This window comes from Hyaena hyaena, unplaced genomic scaffold (genome assembly GCF_003009895.1).
Source record: "Hyaena hyaena isolate Hyena2069 unplaced genomic scaffold, ASM300989v1 scaffold_828, whole genome shotgun sequence".
Lineage (NCBI taxonomy): Eukaryota > Metazoa > Chordata > Mammalia > Carnivora > Hyaenidae > Hyaena > Hyaena hyaena.
Window position 1 is genome coordinate 758,023 of NW_024081462.1, and position 13,444 is coordinate 771,466.

The following is a 13,444-nucleotide window of genomic DNA, read 5'->3' on the forward strand; positions in this document are numbered from 1 at the left end:
TTTGACACAGTAGTTTATCTTGTTTGTCAAAGCAAAATAAGAATCCTTTAGAATTTATCAAACAGTCTGTTAAGAGTCTTTTTACTTACTGGAGTAAATATGACACAATGGGTAGCTTTAGAACAAGCTAACATTACTGTGATTCACGCATGTACAACTGGCACAGTTCAGTAGTACATAAACGACTCAAACGGATGTACTAGGGGCCAGAAACTTAAGTTACAAAATATACTCAATATTACAATTAATACAGATAAGTAAGTACAAACCATTGCTTTCAGATTCTGCACACTTAAAAAAAAAAACATAAACTTTATACAGTAATGGAACTTAACGCATTTCTACTCAGAGTATCTTACAAACACACATAAGCCTGAAAAGTCATGGTCACATTTTGGTTTTGTTCCAGTGATGCACAATCCCGTGAAATGTTCTATCTGTTTCGTGTGAAATAAACATTGGGCTGAGGTGCAGTAGGTGCTGAGTGAAAAATATCTCCATAAAAACGTTTAGACTAAAATAGTCTTCAGCATCCTAATGTTTAGGATTATTTTTGGAGAGTCCTTACAAAGAGTCCTTATGAATTCTAGAAATAGAAGCAGTTCAGTGTATTTTCTCTTTTTTTTTAAACACGAGTAAACAAATACTGGATTTAAAGTGCAGCTCCTTTCTCCTCTCCCTTCCCCAAGAAGATCAGTTCTGTATTGCTGGAATCTCCAGTTTGAAAACAAACTGAGCGATGGTCAAGTCCGTTTGTCTCGAAAGTCAGTGATGGCCTTCCACAGCGTGCAGAGTATTCCTCCCCTGGTTAGAGACACAAGAAGAGGGCACTTCATTTGAAACCTTGCCCTTGATATAGAATAGTGACTTCGTAGGCTCCAGCTGTTCTGATCAGAACATGCAGATCCCCAAGTCTTATCAGTCATTGCGTATTCTTTTTGTACATATTTTCTCGTCAGCCCTCCGTGCTTTTCCTTTCCGCCTCCACAAACTAGCAGGTCCCAAAGCATCATTTTGTTTTATTTTTTAAAAACTATTTTAATGTTCATTTATTTTTGAGAGAGAGACAGAGAGAAAGTGTGAGCTGGGAAGGGTCAGAGAGGGAGACACAGAATCCGAAGCAGGCTCCACGCTCTGAGCTGTCAGCACAGAGCCTGCTGTGGGGCTTGAACCCACGAGCCGCGAGATCATGACCTGAGCTGAAGTCAGACCTTCATCGACTGAGACCCCTGGCGCCCCATCCCAAAGCATCATTTTAGATTTCCAGCATTCTTGGAATGTGTCTTTACGGAGATCTGTGTGAGTCAGTTACGCATATGCTTGGCCTGACAGAAAAAAACGGTCCTAAGAAACTGTATCAGGTTATATACATGATATGTGGATGGCAAATCAGCCCCTATCCTAATATTTCTAATAGGTATGGCATTATCATGAACTAAACTAGAGTGTTTAAGGCAGCTTTAAAAGAACCTCATAGTCTCAGTCTGCTGTATTACATAACAAGAAATTCTTTTAGTTGATTTGCATTTACTAATATAGAAATACTGGTTATAAGAGTGCCTGGTAATCGCCTGGTCCAATGGACTCAGTTTACTCGGAGCAGGTGAGAACCGGAGAGTGGGGCCCAAGATCTCTCGGCTGCTTAGAGCAGGCGAGGGGCCCAGCGAGGGCAGGAGCCCAGACTTTCCCGCCCAGCGCAATTTCCATTATGAAAAAAGAATAGAAAGAGCAGTGGTACCTTAGTCTCAGGCATTTTAAATCATCACGTGTAACACAGTAGAGAACATCCTCTAGAGAATAATCCTCAGCCAGAAACTGTGGAGAAAGTAACATATGCACCAAAGTCAGATGTTTTACCCACCTTTAATAAATAATAAACTCTATCCATAATATGGACATTGGTAATCATTTAAAAATAAATCTAAAAGGATATCTACTAAAAAACATAATCTTCTGGAATTATTAGGGAAAAGTCCCCTCCCCCGGTTATAAAATAATTACAAAGAAATACATCTGTATGACTTCCAAGTTGTAAAGATTACATGCAACACAATTTCGGAATAGCCTTCTAATGAATAGATAAAATTCATTTGTAAGGACATCTGCTGTTTGTAAGATAAGTTTTTATTTTAGAGGTTTGTGGCTGTGTTTATTTTTCTCAAGTGGATTAAAAGTGTTCCTGGAAAGGTATTGTAGATATTTAACCTCTAAACTTATTTTTCACAGCTAATAAAAGGTATTTTCTAATAATTACTGTATAATCAGAGTCCTGAATTTAAACGGAAGCTTTAATTTAAAAAAATTTTTTTAATGTTTTATTTATTTCTGAGAGAGAAAGAGAGAGGGAGAGAGAGAGAGAGAGAGCAGGGGAGGGTCAGAGAGAAAAAGAGACACAGAATCTGAAACAGGATCCAGGCTCTGAGCTGGCTGTCAGCACGGAGCCTGACGCGGGGCTTGAAAACCCATGAACCGTGAGATCATGACCTGAGCCAAAGTCGGACGCTTAACCGACTAAGCCACCCAGGTGCCCCAGGAAGCTTTAATATTTAATTTTTAAAAAGGGGGGCAATGATTTAGTGGACCATCAGTTACTGCCCCTTAATTGTGATTTGAGTTTTAGTTCCAGGAATAAATATTTTGGAGAACTTGAATGGATGCATTATTCCCCAGAAGTAAGAAAGTTGTTTAAATTTATGCAGCCATAGCCTGTTCAATGCAGATTTCTAAGGAAACCCTAAATTTTATCCAGTAAATCAATAAATTATTGAGTAAAGAGAAAAGACATCTTTATTCTTAGTTATTTGAAAAAATTAAATAGAAAACTAAAGTTAATGTAATATTGTTACGGGAGCCCTTTCTATAAAAGATATAATCTCTTATTGTGTGTATGTACATATGTGTGTATATACATGTATGTATATATATGTGTATGTTTGTGTGTGTATTTACATGTATGCAATCTTAAACCATAAGTGCTATCATGCTGATGACCAAAGTCTGTAAGGAGCAGACAGGAATTAGGTTATTACAGGTATCGTACGGTTGAGAGAGAAAGTGTGTGTTCCTGACACAGGTTGACTGACTAGATCTATTTTTTTAAGCATCAATACAGAGCTACTGCCCAGCAGAGTCAAACAATGTTGCGAGAGAATTAAAAGTTAAACGAGAGAATTGGAAAGTTTAAAATTTTAGTTTTGTCTTGATTTTTCTACTCTTCCTTATCTTCAATTCCAAAATATAAAAATCCTTAGGGGTCCTAGACCACAGAGCTTCTGCCCACCTCCCTGTCTTGCACATACTGTACCCCTATCCCCGAATGATTTTCCCTTCTCATCTGCCCCTCCCCAAATACACATGCAGGCAGCCTGGTTTATTCCTACGTATTCCTTTGGACTTCAGTTCATTCACCACATCCTAAGAGAACTTTCCTCAACCTCTCCCTTTGTCTCCCAACTTCTGATAACCTTTCCTTCATAGAGTTTATGAGGGTATCCTTAGGCTTTTATCTGTGGAATTATTTGATTTCCATCTGAAGACCCTAGTCTGTAAGCCGCAGAAGGGCAGGCCTGGGCCTGAGTTGCTCACCAGTGTTCATGCCCTGTGCCCAGTACACAGTAGGCACTCAACATTATGAAGCCAAAAAAAAGCTTGTCCCACAGACAGTTTTCTTTACCCGATTTATAGTGTCTTCATCAGCTCCCTTTTCTCTCAGCCACTCAGCAAGTTCCGACTCTTCAGCATTTGTGCCGGGGGAAGCCCGGTGACACACAGGCAGTCCGGGAATATCTAGGACAGAATTGGGGAAGGAAGGGCATTCTTAGCTTCTCCTACCAGAGGTCCTCTGAGGCCCTCCCACCACTGGAGTGACATTTATCAATACTTTAAAAGATTTTGCTCTATCAGAGTATAATAGAAAGAACAGAGATCGGCAGTATAAGTGGTAATATAAACAAAACTCTTAAAGACGACTAATAAATGGAGAGGCAGAAGCAATAATGTCATGAGACTCCCACCTCATACCTTCATATCAATTTTACTTTCTTAGAATAAATGTATTGCACCAAAATTATACTGTGTGTTTTTCACACAACAAACATGAGAATAATTAGCAAAGACCCATGTAATTACATAATGGTCTCATTTTTCACTATTTGCAATAATATGGGAAATAACCCAGGATAGACAAGATATAAAGGCAAAAATGACAAAAATACGATTATTTTATTCTAGTAATCTCATTACAAAATTTTTAATTTTTTTTTTTTTCTTTTTTATTTCTAGGAGAGAGAGAGAGAGAGCGTGAGCAGGGGAGGGTCAGAGAGAGAGGGAGTCACAGACTGAAACAGGCTCCAGGCTCTGAGCTGGCAGTCAGCACAGAGCCCGACGCGGGGCTCGAACCCACGAACCGCGAGATCATGACCTAAGCGAAAGTCGGACGCTTAACCGACTAAGCCACCCAGGCGCCCCTCTCATTACAAAATTTTTAAAAAGAAATGAAGACCAAAAAAGTGGAGAGCCCTATTTACCTCAAATAATCTCAGGAAAAGATGACCATGAATCATTCTTTGAAATTAAGGTATCAAAATTACAGTTTGCTACAAATAAGAATTGGATATTTTTTAAAAGCAATTTCTGCTTGTAGCTGTGGTATAAGTGACAGATGCCAATTAAGCCACGAAATAAAAAGCCCATTGGCCACCTCAGCTTTGTGTGGCTGCCTGGTGTAACAGTATGACTTCTAAATTTTCTGTTATTCACCTATTGGTTGGGATTTAAGCTTCAGGTGTTTAATTTCTTGGTCTTTTTCTTCAATAGCTTGATGAAGGAGTGCTTGTAATTCTTTCTCTTTCTGAACCAATTCTTCCAGCAATCTGAAAAAAGAAATTATATGTATATATTTTTTTAAATTTTTTAATGTTGATTTATTTTTGAGAGAGAGAGAGAGAGAGCAGGAGTAGGGGAGAAGGAGAGAGAGAGAGGGAGACACAATACCTGAAGCAGGCTCTAGGCACTGAGCGTCAGCACAGAGCCAGATACAGGGCTCGAACTTGTGAACTATAAGATCATGACCTGAGCGAAAGTCAGACTCTTAACCAACTGAGGCACCCAGGCACCTCATGAAAAAGAAAATTCTATTAGTTGACAGGATATAAAAGCTGGAGTAGCCAGAGTGACCTTCTACATCTAGATATGGGCTTTTCAAGTTATAAGGAACACGACACCCCTGGGATTTTATTGAAATACAGATCCTGTTCCAGTAGTTCTTGGGGGTAAGTCTGAGAGTCTACATTTTTTGAGGCTTATTTATTTATTTTTTTAGCAATCTCTATAATCAGCATGGGGCTCAAACTCATGACCTGGCGATCAAGATCTTGTCGCATGCTCTTCTTGACTGAGCCAGCCAGGAGCCCTCAGATTCTGCATTTCTAATAAGCTTCCAGGTGATTCTCATGTTGCAGGTGCACAGATCACCCCTCCTCCACCCCCATGTTAAAGTAGCAAAGCTCTAGAAGACTTGTACTTCCAGACAAGAATTCAAAACCTCCACCCCGACCGTATGCCAAAATCTTCAGAGATGCTTTATTGTTTCTTTTTATGGCCATAAATGGCACATAAATAAACTAAACTAAAATGTATATAATATTAACAGACCTATATTTTGTAAGTGTGACTCCTCATCAAAAAAAGCCAATGACGGGTCTCTGGGTGGCTCAGTCAGTTAAGTGTCCAACTTCGGCTCAGGGCATGATCTTGCGGTTCGTGGGTTTGAGCCCCATGTTGAGCTCTGTGCTGACAGCTCAGAGCCTGGTGCCTGCTTCTGATTGTGTGTCTCCCTCTCTCTCTGCCCCTCCCCTGCTCACACTCTGTCTCTCTTTTGCAAAAATAAATAAATATATTTTTAAAAAAGCTGATGATGGATGATATAATAATCAACGCAAAGCAGAAGGATGGTCATTTTTTTTAACAGTGAAAATGTGAGAAGTAAACTACAGGTGAGGTCACCTATAGTATCTGGCACATAACAAGTACTCAGTAAATGTTAATGGTTGTTGCTAGGATTGTTGTGGACATTACTGTCCTTCCTCTGCATCCTAAGGAGGCTGGTGAAGTGGGTAAAGGGGCAGCTGTGTTCCTGGCACATTCCTTCTTAGTTGGCATCTGATACATTCTCCAAAGAAACAAGGAGAAAGTAACATATCACTGATGCCATGGTTTCACCCATACAACGTTCACTATGCAACGGAGAGCCACCCAGTGACCTGCTCACCGCTTCTAACACCATTCTCTGAAAACAAATTCCAAGTTAGGATGGGAGAGGCTCTGATATTTTTAGAAAACTACCTTTGTGTCACTAGGATTCAGAATTCTAGAAAGTTAAGGTACATAGTTATTCATAAGATCATCAAGATAAATAATTGTGTGCCCTACAGCCCTGAGCACACTGTGTTTGTTTCATTTTCTGGGTACGGAGAGACTGAAGTCAGGAGCAGAGGACGGTCCAAAAGTCTGTTTCTGCTTCAGTCGACATGTTCTGACGGCAGCACAGGCCGAGCTGGAAGTCAGCCCTGGGCCTGAATCCTGACTCGGCCACACACTTCCTGTGTGAACTTTGACAAATTACTGAGTGCCTCTGGGCTTCAGTTTTCTCTTCTGTGAAAAGGAAAAGGAAAACTTCCCTAAAGAATGACTGTGAACGTTAAATGAGACAGCTGTAGCTAAAATGAGACAGCTGTAGCTAACGTGCTAAGGACAGGGCCTGGCCCTCAGTGAGGGCGATTCTGTTTCCTGCTGCAGCCGCAGGGCCCGGGAACAGGACCCTCCCAGGGCTCGCAAGGGGTTCCTTCTCCTTTCCCACAGGACAGAGATGTGAGGCCCTCGGGAGAAGGGATCAGAGTAGAGAAGGGCAGCAGAAGCGGGACAAAAAGGAAAACTCTTGTAAGGCAGACAGAGAAAGTGGTTTGAGGAAGACTGGCTGTTTAAAGACAACTGCGGAGGGGCGCCTGGGTGGTTCAGTTGGTTAAGTTTCTGACTTCAGGTCATGATCTCAGGGTTCATGAGTGTGAACCCTGCATCGGGCTCTGTGCTTACAGCTCAGAGCCTGGAGCCTGTTTCATATTCTATGTCCCTCTTTCTGTCTGCCCCTCCCCCACTCACACTCTGTTTCTCTCTCTCTCTCTCTCTCAGAAATACATAAACATTAAAAAATTTTTAAAAAGGCAACTGCGGAGTAAGCAGTACACAATAAGGTGGACTGAGCAGGAGGAAGCGAAATTGAGAGGAAAGCAGAGGATCAAGGGAAACTTTTATCTACACCAGCAAGACTCATATTCAAAGAAATGGATAGCAAGCTCAGCATGAATTTTAAATTGGCAATTTGTTGGTTTTGTCTTCCTTGCTAATTTACATGTATGGAATAGTGATGGAATATTCTTTTTTGTTTTCTTTAAGAACACAGCGACTTCTTCTAGAATTTCACCTATGTGAGTCTAGACTAGATATTTTCTTTTTTACCTTTAAAAGCCAGAACCGAACATTGGAAGAAGGGCACTAACAGGCCACTTCATTTGTCCCAAATCCAGCTCTCAAAAATTATTTAAGAATGTATCCAACCTAGTCCATCAGTTTTATTTTTCCTTTGCCTTCAAGTTAACAGGGAAGTTCTTCAAAATTAAGGCAATTGCCTGCCCCTCTGTTCCAGAAAAGTCTGGTAAGCATCTGCCCTGAGGTTGATTTTTTAACTCAGATGGGTGGGGGTAGGTAATTCTGGAATCGTTCCTAGATAAACAGTCAGCTGTGGGCGAGTTAAATTTTAGCTAACCCTGCTTTATCATCCTGCATTACTGTCCCAATAATTGCTGTGAAGTGAATTATTTCCAGAACATTTTATGTAAACATATAGGGAAATATATGTAAAACATACATTCTAAAGCCATCAGGTTATTTTCTCCATTTGGTGTTATTATCGGTGATCTAATAATCAAGAGCTGGATAAACCTGATTTACCTTCATCAGTGATTATCCTAAATATAAACTTAAGATTACTAATGTGAGGGCTGCAACCTTTCCTAAAAACAATCTGACATCTACGTTTATTTTGCAACAGATGAACTTCTATAGATCAAGTAATCATCCACTAAAAACTACAGACATGATCAATCTCTCATTTCCATTGCTTAGTACTAGTACCAGAACAGCTGCCTTGTTTTTTCATGCGTGAGGTGGTATTACTAGAAACAGAAAAAGGAGACTCAATCTGTAGATTTCACAGATGTAAGTGTAAATATGTAGAGAATTGTATGGGCTATTGTGAAAAATGCAACCATGCTCCTAAAGCAAAGAAGAAACAGGGCAAATTGTAGCCTTTTCAGCAGAGATGCACACATGTGGGAAGGAGGCCCTCAGCCAGCCATTCCCCTCAGGAAAGCAGCCCTGAGAGATGGCGGATGGTGCAAGTATGGCGGACAGAGGACGTGGACAGGGCGTAAGCCAGGAGAACTCTCATGGTCTGTCTAAGGAGAGAAGGAAAAGGCTGCATTAAGGACAGGCAGGTTCTGTTGACATAAGCTAAGGTATATAGACAGAAGGTTTTAGGGCCAGAGAAGCAAATATACCAGCTTACTGGTAAATAATGTCGCTTTATTGCATGTATAATTCTGACCATGGGTGGAGGAGGAGTTGGGGATGGTCCAAAACAGTAAGGAGTGAACATTCCCCCTCCAGAGATCAGAGAGGGGTATATACAACAGTTCACTCGGGATTGGATGGCAGAGGATAAACTAAAAAGAAAGATGACTAAAGTTAACACCTACTCTAATGGACGCAGTGTCGTGACTGGGGTTCTGTCTGACAAGAGGAGGGAATGAAGGGCACTGAGGGTTTTGAAGGGAGTCTCAGAGGAGAAAAGACTCAAATTCCTCCACTAAAGATTTGATGCCAAGAAAAACCTGGGCTTCAGAGGACAGGATTAAGATCTGGAAGTCAGAAAGCCATTTTCTCTTTGTTCAGAAAGAGTTTGCTCTATGCAAAGCACAGGTGACACGTATGGATTTACCTAATTATACAACCAAATTTCATGTTTCTGAGTATAGGAGGAGCTTTGTACTGTTCATACTAAGCTTAGTATTCAAGCTGAACTTTAAAAACTTAAACTTATGACTAGAAATAAAATGCGTTTATCTCCCCGGTGAACAACTACAATTTTCAACTAAATATCTGAACTTTTATTGATTCACACCAAAAAAAAAAAAAAAGGTTTTACTATAAACTATAAACCTAGAGTCAGAAAGTCAGTTGCCCACATGTCAACTGTAGCCAGCACCAGGAAGCTATAAATCATAGACTTGGCCCCTGAACTGTGCCAACACCTGTGAAGAACAGGAAATATTTACTCTTCACTTAATCACCTTAACATGTAGATTTTACATTACCAAAGTCTCAAAGAAAAATTAAAGTCCAGATAGGACACAGCATATTCCAAATAAAATAGAATCCTAAATGTGGTCAACTGCTCATTCTTTCAAGGGTCTGAAATGCAAAGCTTTAGCACCATTAAATTTATCTTTTCAAGAACAGAGATCTTCCTCTCCTAAAATAATGAGATATTCCAAATCACGGGATTTCAAGAACATGAATTTTCTGTCTGTCTTTCAGCTATCTCCTGGATGGTACATGCTGTTCTGAGTCTGTGTCCAAGATAGTCTCTGAAGTTACAACTACTTTGAAAATCTCAGAGTACTTGCAGATAAAGCAGTAAGCAAAGGACTGGTGCTGAACAAGGCTTGAATTGTTAGAAGCAGAAAATGATTTTGACAAAGGAGACTAAGACAAATCGCTCTTGTTTGATAAAGGTATCAAACCAAGTTTACATGGATGGGATAAAGGAATCATATTTTGTATTCTCTGTGGCCCAAATGTTAAAGAAGACCTAAATGCACTTATATAAAAGGAAGGGAAATGAAAGCCACCCACGTGAGAATAGGACTTACCTATTAGTTTCTATTTTCATCCTTCCAAGCTGCACACTGAGTGATCGGTGAGCATTCTGGGAGTCATGGGACACGGTAGAACTGAGCGTGCTCACCCCTGAGGTAGCCACGGCATCTTCGATGACAGCATGAGGCCTTCGGACGGTTTGGTTTGAGGGCTGTTCCTCATGCTCATCTTCAGCCTCCAAGTCTTCTTGATCCGCGGTATCACTCTCAGACGCGAGGCTGAAATGTGGCCTCAGTTCTGTGAGGCATAATATCAACAACAGTGTTAATCAAGTATGACCGATTAATTTCTTAAGATGTGAATGTCTTCTCCCTGGCTGTTCCAAAGTGCTTTTCCAAAAGTCGGGATGGATTTTTGTGCATTAATTTATGTTTTCCTTCCCAGTGAATCTGCAAAATTCACCCGATGTATGAACTCAGAGTGGTCTAATTCAAGTAGAAGAAAAATGATCACACTGCACATAAGATATGTGGGAAAATGCTAAAATCAGAAAGGCAATTATGTAAAAACTTGTTAATAAAAACATTTGTTTATGCAAGTGAAATTCATTTGTTAGATTATATAATATCTGGCAGCTATTAACTCACTTAGAAATGAGGAAACTGAGATATAGAGAGATTATCTGAATAAAAGTTAAGTACATACCATGCTTTTTGACGGTAAAAGGTAAAATTTAAGGGAATGGGGGTGGGTCCTGAAAATGCCACATGTGCATTTGACTTTTGGGTTGATTCTACCTTACTCTACCCTCATGACTAACCACTGAAATTTAAAGTGTGTAAAAGTCTCCAACTTAAATACAATGAGTTCACCTGTATGCTACTTCAAAACTTGCCTGATACTGGGGCACCTGGGTGGCTCAGTCAGTTAGGAATGCGACTTCAGCTCAGTCATGACCTTACAGTTTGTGAGTTTGTGAGCCCCACGTCGGGCTGTGTGCTGACAGCTCAGAGCCTGGAGCCTGCTTTGTATTCTGTGTCTCCCTCTCTCTCTACCCCTCCCCCACTCGTGTTCTGTCTCTCTCTCAAAAATAAACATTAAAAAAATTAAAAATTGTAAAAAACAAAAAAAGAACGTGACCGATATCTTCCATAGAAAACAATATTATAACGTATGATTGTGTTCTCAAAATGGCCAGAGATGGGAATTACATTAATAATCTGAGTGAAGTCAGGGTAGCAGACATACTAGATCTTTACTCCACATGCAATGATGGGACATGGAGCTTTTGTTGGATCACAGAGAATCTGGTAAAAGCCATGGAGATTCTCTGTAGAAGAAAAGCACATTCATACAACATTTTGCCTAGACATCCTAAAGCCCACAGACTCCAGAGAGTCCATGAACCACAGCTAAGAGCCCTTGTGTGGGGAGATGGCTCCTGGGGAAGGGACAGAAGACCCTTGCCACCACCAATATGGCTACCAGGGCAAGGCGACCAAAGGCTGACTGGGTAACAAATCATCCAGGTAACTTTTCTTTCCTTACCTTACTGGACCTGTGCCTGATATTTTCCTCTAAATCTCTGGCTGCTGCTTCTCTTCTTCAGATCTTTTTCTATCTGCCATCTGGGACCTGGAACCTGGAATTCTATCCTTCACGGAGTTTTGTATTTCTTACTCTCCATAGCTGACCTCATTAAAATCTATTACAGTTAAGTACTTGTAATGTGTGGATAACAAACTATATTTCTAGCCCTGATCCTGTTACATCCAATACCTCCTAGATATTTTTGCTGGGAGGCCAGCACTTCAGATTCAACAATATAAAAAAATACCTCATCTCTTGCTCATAACAAAAATCAGAGTCCCCTTCCTCAGGGGCCAGGTTTATGTAGCTCTGACTTCCTTTCTCTCTCTGTTTATTTGTTTTATTTTTAATTTTCACTGTAGCAAAAAAAAATGTATGACATAAAACTTACCATTTTCACCACTTCCAAGTATACAGTTCAATACTGTTAAGTATATTGGTCTTGTTGTTCAACCAGTATGGAGAACTAGTTTTAAAGTTGCAAACTTTTTATAAGTTTCATCTTGCAAAACTGAAACTCTATACCTATTAAATGCCAACTCTTACCATTTCCCCTACCCCTTGTCTTTGGCAACCACCATTCTGCTTTCTGTTTCCATGAGTTGGACTACTCTAGATGCCTCATATATGTAGACTCATTCAGTATTTGGTCTTTCTGAGACTGGCTTATTACTTCACGAAGCATAATGTCTTTAGGATTCACGTAGGTGGTAACACGTGTCATAATTTCCTTCCAAAAGGAAGGAATAATATTCCAGGCTGAATAATATTCCACTGCATGCATGTACCACATTTTGTTCATCTATTCATTTGTCAGCAGACACTTGTGTGACTTCCATGTGGTTTATTGTAAGTAACGCGGTTATGAATGCGGGTGTGCAAATACCTCTTTGAGATCCTGCTTTCAATTTTTTCTTTGGATATATATCCAAAAGAGGAATTACTGGATAGTACGATAATTCTAGTTTTAAATTTTTTGAGGAGCTATTATGCTGTTTTCCAGACTGACTGTACCGTTTTATAATCTCACTACCAGCACACAAGGGTTCTAACTTCTCCATGTCCTGCCCTTTATCTCTGAAGGTTAACCAAGCCCCACCTCTACTCTGTTTTCTGCATCATCTCTTTACTCTTTCCAAAATTCCATTTCCTAATTCATCTATAGTGGGAGGGCCTCAAAATCAGGTAGTTTACCGTTGTAAACCCAGGACCTAGTACAGGGGTTAGGACATGCAAGCGTCTCAAAAACTGTTGGCAGAATGGAAGAGTTATACTACCAGGATTATTTGTATTTATAAGGGAACAAAATAATTTTAAAAAATCTTACTTTAAAAATAATTTAAGAAAGTGCAAGTCTAGGTTAAATTAGAACATAAGATCAGCTCTTTTAAATTAGAACATAAGATTAGCTCTTTTAAATTTTTCTAAAACTATTCTTAAATTTCTTTTATGGTCTCTAAACTGAAATTTTTAAAAACAATTTAAAAATTTTAGCGTGCTGTTGACTATAATGTCCCTTTGGGGGAGGGAAATTTTCTGATATTTATTATTATATTTAAACATCTCCTGGAGCGCCTGGGTGGCTCACTCGGTTGAGTGTCCAACTTCAGCTCAAGTCATAATCTGACGGTTTGTGGGTTTGAGCCCCACATCGGGCTCTGTGCTGACAGCTCAGAGCCTGGAGCCTGTTTCAGATTCTGTGTCTCCCTCTCTCTCTGCTCCTCCTTCACTCGTGCTCTGTCTCACTCTGTCTCTCAAAAATAAATAAATTTTTGATAAATAAAAAAAAATTTAAACATCTCCTTATATAGCCCCAACTTTATAATACTTTATCATAAATTACAATTTTGATATGTTATGTATACAAGACTGAAAAATTCTCTCAAATAATTTGAATCAAGTAGAAAACCGCAAGCAAATG

At 39.8% G+C, this 13,444-nt stretch overlaps 1 protein-coding gene across 1 annotated transcript in view; it reads right to left on the minus strand.

Moving 5' to 3' along the window:
* LOC120222015 (mitogen-activated protein kinase kinase kinase 5) overlaps positions 1-13,444 on the minus strand; it is a 100,633-nt gene continuing 87,189 nt past the window's right edge. The window contains exons 20-24 of the mRNA XM_039219698.1: positions 9,987-10,230; positions 4,759-4,871; positions 3,674-3,786; positions 1,739-1,815; positions 1-804 (exon numbers count right to left, since the gene is read on the minus strand). Of these exons, the coding sequence (XP_039075629.1) occupies positions 744-804; positions 1,739-1,815; positions 3,674-3,786; positions 4,759-4,871; positions 9,987-10,230 (608 nt within the window). The 3' untranslated portion in view covers positions 1-743. The remainder of the gene's footprint in view (positions 805-1,738; positions 1,816-3,673; positions 3,787-4,758; positions 4,872-9,986; positions 10,231-13,444) is intronic.